Source organism: Manis pentadactyla, chromosome 1, assembly GCF_030020395.1.
Source record: "Manis pentadactyla isolate mManPen7 chromosome 1, mManPen7.hap1, whole genome shotgun sequence".
Lineage (NCBI taxonomy): Eukaryota > Metazoa > Chordata > Mammalia > Pholidota > Manidae > Manis > Manis pentadactyla.
The window spans coordinates 87,497,842-87,510,077 of NC_080019.1; the positions used below are offsets into that span (position 1 = coordinate 87,497,842).

The 12,236-nt window shown below is 43.2% G+C and overlaps 1 protein-coding gene and 1 long non-coding RNA gene across 5 annotated transcripts in view; one reads left to right on the forward strand and one right to left on the reverse strand.

Annotated features, from left to right (window-relative positions):
* Positions 1–12,236, forward strand: part of ARHGEF26 (Rho guanine nucleotide exchange factor 26) — a 144,602-nt gene that overhangs the window by 122,487 nt on the left and 9,879 nt on the right. For 3 of the 4 annotated variants that reach the window (XR_008996736.1, XR_008996737.1, XM_057499414.1), the window contains exons 13-15: positions 7,025–7,092; positions 8,384–8,488; positions 9,072–9,260. Coding sequence is in view for 2 of the 4 variants with exons in the window: in XM_057499414.1 (XP_057355397.1) it covers positions 7,025–7,092; positions 8,384–8,488; positions 9,072–9,214 (316 nt within the window). In the remaining 2 variants the exon portion in view is untranslated. Of the gene's footprint in view, positions 1–7,024; positions 7,093–8,383; positions 8,489–9,071; positions 11,263–12,236 lie in introns of those variants that run through there. The other variant, XM_036904160.2, reaches the window with a different exon arrangement.
* Positions 2,902–12,236, reverse strand: part of LOC118921974 (uncharacterized) — a 41,899-nt gene continuing 32,564 nt past the window's right edge. The window contains exon 4 of the long non-coding RNA XR_008996738.1: positions 2,902–4,892. This is a non-coding gene — a long non-coding RNA (uncharacterized LOC118921974). The remainder of the gene's footprint in view (positions 4,893–12,236) is intronic.

A 12,236-nucleotide genomic window follows, 5' to 3' on the forward strand; every position in this document is an offset into this window, starting at 1 on the left:
TGGGCCAGTGGGAAAGCATGTCTTCTTGGTCCAGTTTTAAAAACAAATACGCAGTGGAGACAGTAAAGCCAGGTGATGTAAACCAGAGTGAATGTGAAGGGTCGGGGTTGGGATATGGACTCTAAATTAGCACAGGAGGACTTCTTTGAGGTGACATTTGAACTAAGCCTTAGGTGACAAGAAGAAATCCACCCCTGGGGGAGTCAGGGTCAGAGTGTCACAGGCAGAAGGAACAGTGAGTGCAAAACTCCTGAGCAAACGATTTGGATGTCGTCAAACTTGGCCAGGACATAGTGAAACTGGCCAGACCTGAATAAACCAGGGGGAGAGTGGATGGTCAAGAGGCCAGCAGAGGCCAGAGCAGGTTGGAGCGGAGCTATTCCAGGGCAGCCTGTGAGCTGTCAGCCCTCAGACCATTACTGGCCTGGCATGAGGGAAGCAGTTAAAACTGACAGCGATTTGCCATTTGTGTAGGCATCAAAGCATGTGATCATTTCAACAGTAACTCATTTTTACTGTTTTCCTGAGAACACTTGACCCACAGTGGGTTGGGGAGGTAGAGGCAAAAACTAGTTCTTCACCACAGATATTTTGAGAAGCACTGATTCAGAGCCTTGCAAGCCATACTGGGAGTTCCTGGAAGACGGGAATGGGGCGAAAGTTTCAGTGGGGAGGGCACATAGGGTCCCGTTGTGGTGGTCAGGGGTCCTGCTGGTGGCTTGGACCATGGTCCCAAGAGGGAGTGGGGACATATTTTGAAGGCAGAGACAACCGGTACACCTTAGGGACTGGATGAGTTGAGGAGGCTGTGAGTGAAAGAGGGGAATCTGTGGCGCTGTGGATTTTTGGCTTAAGCTGCTGAATTGCCCCAAACAGCTCCAGCATGACGTCTTACACCACTGCCCTGGTGAGGCCACTCCATCAAAAGATGAGCAGTAGCTTTCTAATCACCACATCCTGTCTTCCCCTTTCTTTACCTCCTGTATCATTTATTTGTCAACCATCCAGCTCTCTCACACTAATCCCCATTTTGAGATTTTTCCCAACCTGTTAGCTGTGCCTAGTTTTTCTCTTCACTTTCCCGTCTGGAATGCAGCCTGTGAAACCAGTCTTTACCTCTTCGCCCTGCTTTCCCTAACACACACGTTTCTGTAAATGGTACCATTAATACCGTTGCGAGTTATCCAGTTTGGAGACTTGGTGTCATTTCTGATGCGTCCAGGTCTGAAGAGATTCATCATTGACTGGTTCTTCTTCTACAAAAGTCTATCACATCTTTCCACACATTTCCATTCCACTACCTCCTTCCTAGGACAACCCACACATCACTTATCACTTATCTTTTGAGCCCCTCTGATATTGATTGCCTCCTAGCCATTCCCCTTCTCTCCAGTCAGTTCTGCACAGTTTTAGTACTAATCTCCATACTTGGTTTCAGTTTTTTCCTTTTCTCCCTTTGTACATAGCAGGTTCCTAATAAATATTTTCAGTTAACCCACAGTTCATATAATTAGCTCTTCTATATCCAAAGCCAAGTAGAATAGTGCCCCATGTGGGGAAATACAGCCGCCTCTCTGTCAGGCTGTGTGACAAGAACTGTCCTGTTTGTGCTACTGGAGCAGGTTTTCTCTAAGTTTCACTTGTTTTTCAACATTTGCTATTAAGGATGTGCTTAAGCTTTTTTTAGGATGTTCATCTAAGCCATGTACCCTGCGTTTTATCTGTTTGCCATGAAAGATATTAAGCCATATTGTTAATGAGACAGTAGTCTGTGAGAAATACAAAAGCTTATCCTTGGTAAAGGGACAAAGGAAGAGTGTTTTACTGCTATCAGCTTTTTCCCCCCGCGCCTTTCAACAAGAATGTGGGAGCCAGAGATCCCCCTTTGTCTGCCTCCATGGAAATGAAGCAGACGGCTGCAGCTGGCACAGACAAGAGGCTGCAGCAGGGCGCTCCTTGGCTTCCTGGCCCTCCAGTGGAAGCGGGATGGCAGCTGGGTCCTGTATGTGCCGTGAGGGACATCAGGAAGTGAACGTGATGAATGCAAACTTTGGTTACCCATTATGTGGAGCTATTGTATATGATCACCTCAAACCGTAATCAGAGACCCTTCCCCATGTTTCTCTCACAGAAAGACTTAGAGCCTGATGAACGTGGCTGGTCCTGTCAGCCATCCAGACAACCCATTCCTGGGCCTCCTGATAAAGGGGCATTGTTTGCAGGGAGGCTTGTGTGCTCTTCCTGCTTCTGTTAATGATTTAATTAACAACAGGAAGTAAATGGGATGGAATAAAAGTGTAAATAATATTTCTGGCAGACTCTTATGCTTCAGTCTTTAAGAAAAATTCACAATATGGAGAGAACAATTCATATGGAAAAAATATATATTTATTATAGGCTGTAGTGTTTTTTTCCTCATTGAATCCAGAATCCACATCCAGTAATGAGCTTTTACATTCCTACTGTGCCCATCAGAGTATGTGATCTTTTGTGATCCTCATCACCAACCTCAATGAAACGGGAGCAGATGAACGTATGGATCTTATCATCTTGCAAACACATAATTGACCCATTTTAGGTTAGTTCCAGGATTCCCGACTAGATTCTAGGTTTACTTAGCTACTTAATGTGATAAACAAAATAATTGGTTTAACTATATAACATGTCACAAAATCTGTGTTTTAGAGGGCTTTTAGTGGTAGTGGCCTATGGGGATTTTTTTTGCTTTGGTTACAGTTAGATCAGTTGAGCTGGTGTCTAGCTTTGTAAGACTTTGTCGCACAGCATTCACAATGACATATTCTCCCCCGGGGGTTTTCTTTGATGGATCAGTTCATTGAACTAGCCTAGCTGAACTGAATGTGTGAAGGAGAAAAAAACAGCCATCTTCAGTCCGACTCCTTTACAAAGGCTTGAAGGGCTTTATTCCCAAGCACGGGCATAAGAGTTTCAAAAGGAGCCCTAGGTAAATATGTAGGCGGTGAGAAGGAGCACAAGGGTTCTGGCCAGATGCTGTTGGAAGAGGGATACAGGAAGGTTAAACAGCAGCTGGCATCTGTTCACTTGGATTGAAACATCAGGAAGATCCCCCCACCCCTACCCAGTGGAGGGTACTCCATCCTCTTCATGTCCTGCCGCCTGCAGTCCTGCCTGTTTCACAACCCACTTTCCATGTTCTCAGTATGAATCTTTCTTTTCTAGCAGATGCCTGGAATTCAGTGAGGAGTCCTTTGTCACTGTATCTTCAGCTTTTGTGCAATTAAGTTCCAATCTACCCTGCCTAATCAGTCACAGGAGAGGCAGGACAGGGTGCACCACAGCTAGCGGCTGAGTAGGGAACTGCACCTGCCTCCCTTCATGCCATGCAGAGAGAATGTGGGGCTTCTGAAAGGACTGCAGATCCTTCTGTTCAAAGAGCCGTTTTGAACTCAGTTTGCTTTCCCTCCCCCAATCAGATGTGCTGTAAGCATAGCTATTGCAGCATGTTGCCTGTACCCTCTATTGGACTGTGTTTTCTACTCTCTCTGCTCCTTCCCATTAAGGGCTGTGAAGAGCAAGAGGCCCTGTTTCATTCACTTTGCAGGCCCAGCAGGGCTGAGCAAAGGCAGGTGCTCAGTGAATGATGGTTGAAGGAAGGGAGTGGTCAGGTGTCTTGGAAGCTGATATGCCCCAGGCCAGCAGTATTTACTCTAGCCCTTTAGGCAAAAGGGAAAAATCTGTGAGCTATGTGTGGGGTGGATTGTGAATTCATGGGGATTGTTTCATATTGTCCCTGTACAAAATAGCTGTCAGTGAGTGAGCCCTGGACTTGATATCTAAATGTAATAATGGGTATGCCTGTGCCCTGGTTTTTCCCATTCTGAGAATTCCATCTCACAGTGACTGAGTGCTTTCTGCTTCCTGGTGGGAGGGAGCCCCTTGGCAGGGTTCTTGGAAGCCCTGGGAAGTCGTGCAGTTTGGACGGCATCTAAGAGGGGGTGGCGCTGACTCAATTGAAGCCATTTCAAGAAGCAGCTCCTTTCAGCAAGGGCAACAAGGAGTGTCTTGTTCTGTCCTCTGGAGTCCCTGTGAGGGACCGCCGTGTCTAAGGGATGCCAGTAGCATCCAGGCAGCACGCCACAGGGGTGAAAGTCTTCATCAGGACTTCTGGAAACTGGCTGCAGGGTGGGGCTGCCTCTGCAACTGGCCACTTGATGCCAGAGGCGAGCCATGCTTGGCAAGTTGTACACCAAGTGCTGCAGACAGCAATCGGGGCCATAGAAAGAGGCCGTGGTAAGCCCAAAAGGAGTCTGACTTGTTTGGGGATGGCATATAGAGTCACAAATGGATCATTTTAGATTTATCTTGGTGAACAACTCTTCCATCCATAAGTATTATTTAGTTTTCAGTTGCCTTTGTACTTTGGAAATTCCAATTGAGCTTCAATAAAAAAAAAATAGTCCTTACCCAACAAAGACATGATATAAAGATTTAAGTGTTTGCTTGGGATTATTTTAATGGTGCTTGTGCTGTACTTGTTCCTTATAATACCACTTTATGCCTTAAAACCCTTTGTTCTATCTGAGGGACAGTTTATAAAAGCAAGACAGGATCATCCATTTCTATATAAATTGTAATAATACTCTTTGACGCACCAGCTCTATCAGGGCCCGGCCTCATTTTGTTCTTCAGGTATGTCTGTCTGTCAGCACAATGCAGTTTCCCCGTTCCTTACCTCTCTCTATTTCTATATTAAAGAGATATTAAGATATCTCTATAGGTACTATTTTGTAAGTACCTGCTAGGGAACACCAGCTCTTAGATCCCAAACTGCCTGGCTTATGTTCTGACTCCACCCCTTAGCCGTTTCACTGTGAGCAGGCACTTAACCCTCCAAACATCAGCTTCAGCCTCTGAAAAAAAAAAAGGAAAAAGTAATGGGTATTTCCTTCCCCCAGAAGTAAAAAGTAGATTAATTCTCTGAAAATCCCTGACTGGCACATAAATGTTCCATAAAACTATTTAGAATAAGACCCAATTCCTGCCTTCCTGGAGTTTATGGCCTGGTAAGAGGAACAGATAAGTCCATAAATGATGAGGGGTCAGTGAGGATTCATTAGGTCAAAGAAAGTGTACTGAGCCCTTGTTACATGCCAGGCAGTGTTGTGGAGGTAATGCAGGGAAGCAGATAGATAAGATGCCTGCCTTCATGAGGCTGACAGCTGACCAGCAGTGTGATACCCTTGTGGCGAGGGGTGTGTAGGGTCACGATTATCAGACTGAATGGGGACGGAAGTGTGAGTTCATGTGTCAGATGAGGCCCCTTGGAGGTGAGGCTTGTGTTTTCAGTATTAAGTGGATGATCATTGAACAAAAGAAGTCAGATACAGAAGTGACATACTGTAGGGTTCCATTTTTGTGAAGTACCAGACAGACATGTGATGGAAATAGGTTGAGGGAAATCAGAATAGCAGTTACCTTCGTGGGAGGTCATTGATTGGAAAGGAACAAAAGGGAATCTCGTGGCACGTCTCTTTCTGGATCTGGCAGCCCATGTACCTAAGGAAACACTCACAGGTCTCTGTACATGTACAATGAGTGCAATGCTTTATGTTACGTATGTTCCTTGGTAAAAAGAAATGTAAATAGTGATAATGAGTGGGCATAGGTAGGTAAAAACAGGGAAGGTCGTATCTGAGAATGAGAAGAGCAAATAGAAAAGAAAGGGCGTGGAACAGCGTGACATGTACCAATGCTGTAAGCAGCTGGCTCTGCCTGAATGGAAGGGTACATGTGGGGCAGTGAAGATGTGTACCCTTAGGTTCAGGCTGTGAAAGGACGACAATAGTTTTTCACATCCTGGGCATAAAGGCGTCCCTTCTTAAGAAAGGGTGGCATAGCACAAACTGACCTTGGTTAAAATCTCTTAGCTCAGAACTGTGTAGTCTTTGCATTCTTCACATGGGCTTTTGTGAATCCCCATTGTTTCACATGAAACAATGATGTCAAGTGCTTGTATCTGCCATGGAGGATGAGTTTCACAAATGCTTCTCAAGAGAATGTGGTGTGTGTGTGTGTGTGTGTGTGTGTGTGTGTGTGTGTGTGTGTGTGTGTGTGTGTGTGTGTGTGTGTGTGTATGAGTTTCACAAATGCTTCTCAAGAGAATGTAGTGTGTGTGTGTGTGTGTGTGTTTTATTTAACCAGTTGTAGTCCTTGACTTGACCGTGTGTGTGTGTGTGTGTGTGTGTGTGTATGTGTTATTTAACCAGTTGTAGTCCTTGACTTGACTAGTCCTTATAATACTTGACTTTCCAAATCAAAAATCGGGGGTACTGTATTATGAAATAGTGCTTGCTGATTTGAAAATTTTGATCCTTTAGTTATATAACTATTTTGTTTCATGTAATTACAGCTTACTATTATATAGTCTTGGTTGTTTTTTTTCCCTTAATTTCACCCCCTTAGTTGTATTCATTAAACCATTTTAAGCATTCGAGAACAGTCTAAAAAAGTTCAAAGATTTCTACTTTAATAAGGCTCATATTTAGGCATTACTGATTGTATGAGGAACTAAACAACTTTAAATATGTCAAGTTTCTCATCTTTTCCAAAAAGGTTTTAGTTTTGGGGGAGGGCAAGGAGAGGGAAAAAGACTGAATTAGTAGGATTTTTTCTGAAATAAAATTTACTTTTTTGAAATGTTGAACATCAGGTCATGAGCATACTAAATATATTTTGTGATTACAGTGTGTTAGTGTAATCAGTTCTTCATTAAATGTTAAGCTGTCAGAAGAGAAATTCCATCTACCCAATGAATTTAGCCAAATTCATTCACTCTTCTGGCAATAATGACTTGTTTTCAGCCTAGATTGCCCATATTATTTTTTTTTAATAACTCTGCCCCTTGTTTTGAAGGCAAGGCCAGCCCCATAACTCTCTGGAGAATCTCTCCGGTTTTCTGGGAAGGGCTTTGCAATGTAGAACATACTTCATTCTGTGTCTGAACACGTTGAGTCTCACAGTTGTATGTGCCCTGTGTGTTTAGGAGCGAGCGAGCCCGCTGGATAACTGCCCTGGGACACAGCAGCGGCAAGCAGCCTCCAGACCGAACCTGTACGTACCCCGCGGGCCGTCTGTTCTGGAACGTGGCGGGCGGCGCCCCCTGCTGGACCCTGGGTTATGGTTAACCACCACAACCCCTGCTTTTTAAGTTTCCTCCAAGGTTTTCTTCCTGCTGCCCTACTTGAGAACTGTGTGATCCATGCTTTGGAAATCAGGGGATCTGAACTCAAAGCCAAGGTGCAGTTCTTGTGTAAATGTGGCATCATTGCAGAGCCTCCCCAAACCTGTTTGATGATCTGCCAAGCCAGGTGCATCATTTTATACAAGGCAGAGTTATTGTGAGGATTAAGTTAAACAGGCTGTGTTGAAAGCCCTGCATGTACTGTAAAGCTCCTAAATTTTTAGCTGTTGTTAATGGACAGTAACTGCACGTGTAATGCATACTGAGTCTGAATCTAAGCTGTATTTGTAACCTTAAAGAAGGTGACTTTACCATTCCATTTGACCTTCTGCATTAAAGTGATAATATTAAGAAACATAGTTCATTCTTCTAGGGAACCAGGAAGTGGCATAGTAGAGGGTCCTGCCCTATGCTTATTAGCTCCTTCACTTGGATGTTGTGCTTCTTTGGACGATTCTAGCCGGAAGGTCAAATCCAAAGAATTAGGGCAGCAGAACTGGTTACCCTGGAGTGCTCAGAAATGATAGCTTTAAGCTGAGAGCCAAAGCTGAAGCGATTATTTTGAAAGTTCCCTAAAATCAAGTTTTATATTAAAAAACAAGTCAGGAAGCCATTTGGCATCAGTCAGTACCTGATGTTGCTGAAGTTAACATTGTTTTGTTATGATTCAGTGCTTTGGGGACCTCTAAAGGCTCTCTTTTTCTGGCTGGTGCTCTTTTTATGTCTACACTTCCCTGGCAGCTTTCATGTGCTGCTCCCAGGGGGCGGCTAAGAGACCAGGATATATTGCAGATTTGATTGTCAGTGGCATTGCCTTGGCACATTACCTACTCTGTCTTGCCTCAGTTTCCTCAAAAAACAATGGCTGTTTTCTGCTCCATTGAGTGATATGACTGATGACTCCTTATCAAGGCTGTTTTTGAGGGGAATCGTACATAAAAGGCCTCTCTCAATTGATTCTGAGCTAAAATTCTAAAGCTCTTTGCCAAGTAAGATAGTTACTGGGAAAGATTTCCTACTTCTTGATAGAAGCCTAACTTGTTTCTATCAGTGCCCACCCTGAACTGCACAAAAGGACTGAGTAAATGTGCACTGTCGATTTGTACATGTTTTGTTTTCCCTCTGCTCCTGAAAGCTCAGTATGTCCCTTTTCCCCACCAGCACTGACCCAGGTGGAGATCATTAGGTCATTTACTGCCAAGCAGCCAGATGAACTCTCCCTGCAGGTGGCAGACGTGGTCCTCATTTACCAACGTGTCAACGATGGTGAGTGGGCTGGTTCTTAGGGGTCCTCATGACACAGCCTTCCGGTGTGTTAGAACTAAGGAGCTGCATTTTGTTAGTGATGCTCGTGTTCCATACCCCTTTGGTTTTCTCATCTGCACCTTCCTTTCTCTACCTACACTTCACTGTTTCTAATGTTTTTGAGTGGGAATGCTGTCACATGGTTTGTTAGTCACAAGGAACCATAAAAAGTTTTTCTCTCCTTCCGAGTCCCCCAGTGACTTAGTTCTCATCTTCAGAAGTTCTTACTTCCAAAAAAAAAAAAAACCATTTTCCTGCCTATTCTACACAAACACCCCTTTCCCCAGGTCAGCGCAAGCTCACACACTTTCCCAGCCTTGTCCCTTCAGGGCCTCTGATCCTGTTCTGCCCCTGGGATATAATTCATTCCCTTTGAAACCTTCTCTGCTGTTCCACTTCTCTCCTCACCTTTCATTATCCGTGATGCACAAACCCGGGGCAGCATACTGCCTCTGAAATTTGCTCATATCCTCCTCCGAGCCCAGCAAGGTGAAGACTCAGCCAAATGTGTGTTGCTTCATGAGGGCTCTGTTCTTTTCTGCAGGCTGGTATGAGGGGGAGCGACTGCGAGATGGAGAAAGGGGATGGTTTCCTATGGAGTGTGCCAAGGAGATAACATGCCAAGCTACCATTGATAAGAATGTGGAGAGGATGGGACGTTTGCTAGGATTGGAGACCAACGTGTAGCCTCTCCAAGGGCCATTCATTTCTGTGAGACTTGCACTACATCGTGGTGAGCTGGTTGGTTCTGGGCTGGTTTTGTTGATTTTACACAGCATGCTATATGAAAAGAATGAAAGCATGCACTTGCCTTTAAGCTTGCCAAGCAGTTATGCTCTCAGGAGAACAGCTACTGGATACGGTTAGTCTGCCAAAGCTCAGTTTGTGCACAGCAATCCACCTGCAAACCTCTAGGTACACAGAGAAGCCAAGCAGGCCACATCAGGGATCACACAACCTCAACTCTCCATGTGTTGCCATTTTCTGGCATAAAACTATATATAAGATGTTGTACCCTGGTTTTCTCTGTCCTCACTCAACCAAGAATGTTATCTTTCCTTCAGTTTCTCCTAAGGTTCTCCCAGTATTAGCAAGATCTTATGTGTTTAAGGAATGCCCCGTTTTGTAAATACTTCTCCTGCCTCTTGTACTTTAGATCTGACTCTAATGCTATGTTGATTTCAAAAGGAACTGGTAGAGTTTAAAAAGGTGAGCTGTTTTTATAAACCTCTTCCCAGGAAAGGGAACTTGACACTTGAATTTTTGCCCTCTTTCCTCATTAGTAGAAAAGTAAGGAGCTTTTCTTAGATTTTTTAAAAAATCCATCTCATTCAATGTTGGTCTCAGATTATAGCCTGACAACATCTAAGTTACTCTAATAACATAGAAGTTAGATAATTCACATATGTGAAAAAATACTGAATATAGGTCCTACTTTTTAAAAAATATTCCCTTAAACTGATAAACTTAAATGAAGCTGCTTTGCCTTCAATGCAAGGTTTTTGACTGTTCCTACTGCCATTTCCAAATAGGAAATGGCTGACATACAATCTCAAGGAAGGTGCAATTAGGTCTTACAAGATATTAAGATGGGCCAACATGGCACCTAATTGAAACAATATTTTGGCCTTAATGGGGACCCATTTTATTTGCACTAAAGGCCTTCATTGCTGGATTTGGAGACTCTCTTTACTGCAGGTATCTGCAGAACTTTATTTCTTCCACTTGTGCAAGGAGAAAGAAAAATCATTGTAGTAGTATGTTTTGTCAAGAGAGAATCCCAAGGTCTGGAAGATGGAGAGGCGAGAAGTGGTTTTGCCAGGCAGCTATGTTCCCTTTCTACTCCATTCTTTTCCACAAAGGGGTAAAACCTGGCCAAGCATACATGACACAAGGACTCAGATCTATCTAAGTGTGACATGACTCAGCTACTGCCTGCCAACCAGTTACATAAATCGTGAGTAAAGTGAGCAAAGCAAAAAGCCTAGTATGAGAACTAAGTGTGCTTGGCTCCCACACCCTGAGTCCTGCCACTCATCAGGTAGACAGGGTGGGGCACCTACGGCCTTCTTGTCCCTGGATTGCTCTCCTTTACCTATGAATACATTTCTGTGTATAAAAGACATGCCAGGCCTCAAATTCCTTGAGGGCTGGGCCAGTCTGTCAATGAAGTAATAGCAGTGGACCACAGCAAAAGAAGCGTTAGAGTAAAACAAGAAGTCTGTCTCCTCTTTAATGTCACAGACTTTTTAGAGGATAGGCTAACAAGTTGTAATCTAATCTAATGTGATGTTTGCATTTAGGAAGGAAGGTAAATTTGTTGCTTTTAAAGGGATCATTATGTATTATTTTTGCTAATACCCAGTTGAAGCTGAAAAGCAATTATACGAATCCTGTGAATTAATTTATAAGTAGAGATGTTAAACAATTTTGGAAATATGTTCATCTTATAACTCAAAGCCTTGTTTAGCAAACCAGTTAATACTGCTGTTAAAGTGTGTTGTTATATGGTGGGTATTTAACATTCACAATGTAATTCAACCATGCACTGTCCTTTTTACATGACCCAGTATTGTTTTCAAACCTTTAGTTTCTACGGTTTCCCTGCATTGTACAATGACATCATGAATGACCTGTAGAGAACAAGAATATTCATTTTTGTCTTGATGAATTGAGACAGCTTGTACACTTTTGGTGAAATATGTGAATTTATAAAGATTTTGTATATATTTGTTCCTTTGTGTTGGTGTGATTTACTACTGGATGTATTCATTTAAGTATATAATTTGCTTCAATTTTGGCCACATTACTTTCTACTGAAAAGACATCTACCACTTATTAACATTGCAGGGGATTGAATACTTTTTGGGTGCATGTTGGCATCAGCAGTCCTAGAACTCATGGAAGCATTTTTAAGAGTTGGACCATGCTAGTTTCCACAAAACTGCATAACTGAATAGCTTCTTTAATAGTTCATAGTTTTCTAACTGCTGTTGACACCAGAGCATATCCTATTCATTTTGGCCACTCAGTATTTGAACCTTTGTGCTTGTGAAATTTTACCACCTTGTGAATCTTGGTGGAAGACAAAGACAGATTCCTATATTGGTTTTCTTTTACTGCATAACAAATTACAACCAACTTACTGGCTTAAAGCAAATGCATTTATTGTATCACAGTTCTGTGATCAGAAGTCCAGGATGGTGTGGCTGAGTTCTCTGCTTTGAGTCTTACAAGGCTGAAATTAAAGTGTTGGCTGACTGCTTTCTCAACCAGAGCTTGGTATCTTCTTCCAAGCTCATACCTGTTATTGGCAAAATTCAAGTCATTGTGGTTGAAGAACTGAGGTCCCTGCCTGCTTGCTGGCTACTGTGGAGTGGAGAGGACACAGCTTCTAGTGGCTGTTCTTATTCCTTGCCCTGTGGCTCCTCCCATCTTCAGTGGCACGTTGAATCCTTCTCACACTTGGAATATGACTTCATGCTATGCTTCTGGATGGTGAAAATTCTGCTTACTAGAACTCATGTAATTATACTAGGCCCACAGGATAATCTCCCTTATGATTAATTCGAAATCACTTGACTTGGAGCTTCTGCAAAATGCCTTTGCTGTGCAACGTAATCACAGATGTGACACTAGTAGGGGCAGGGATCATGGGGCTGTCATCCTAGAATTCTGCCTACAAGTTAAGTCTTAACATGCTAGGTAC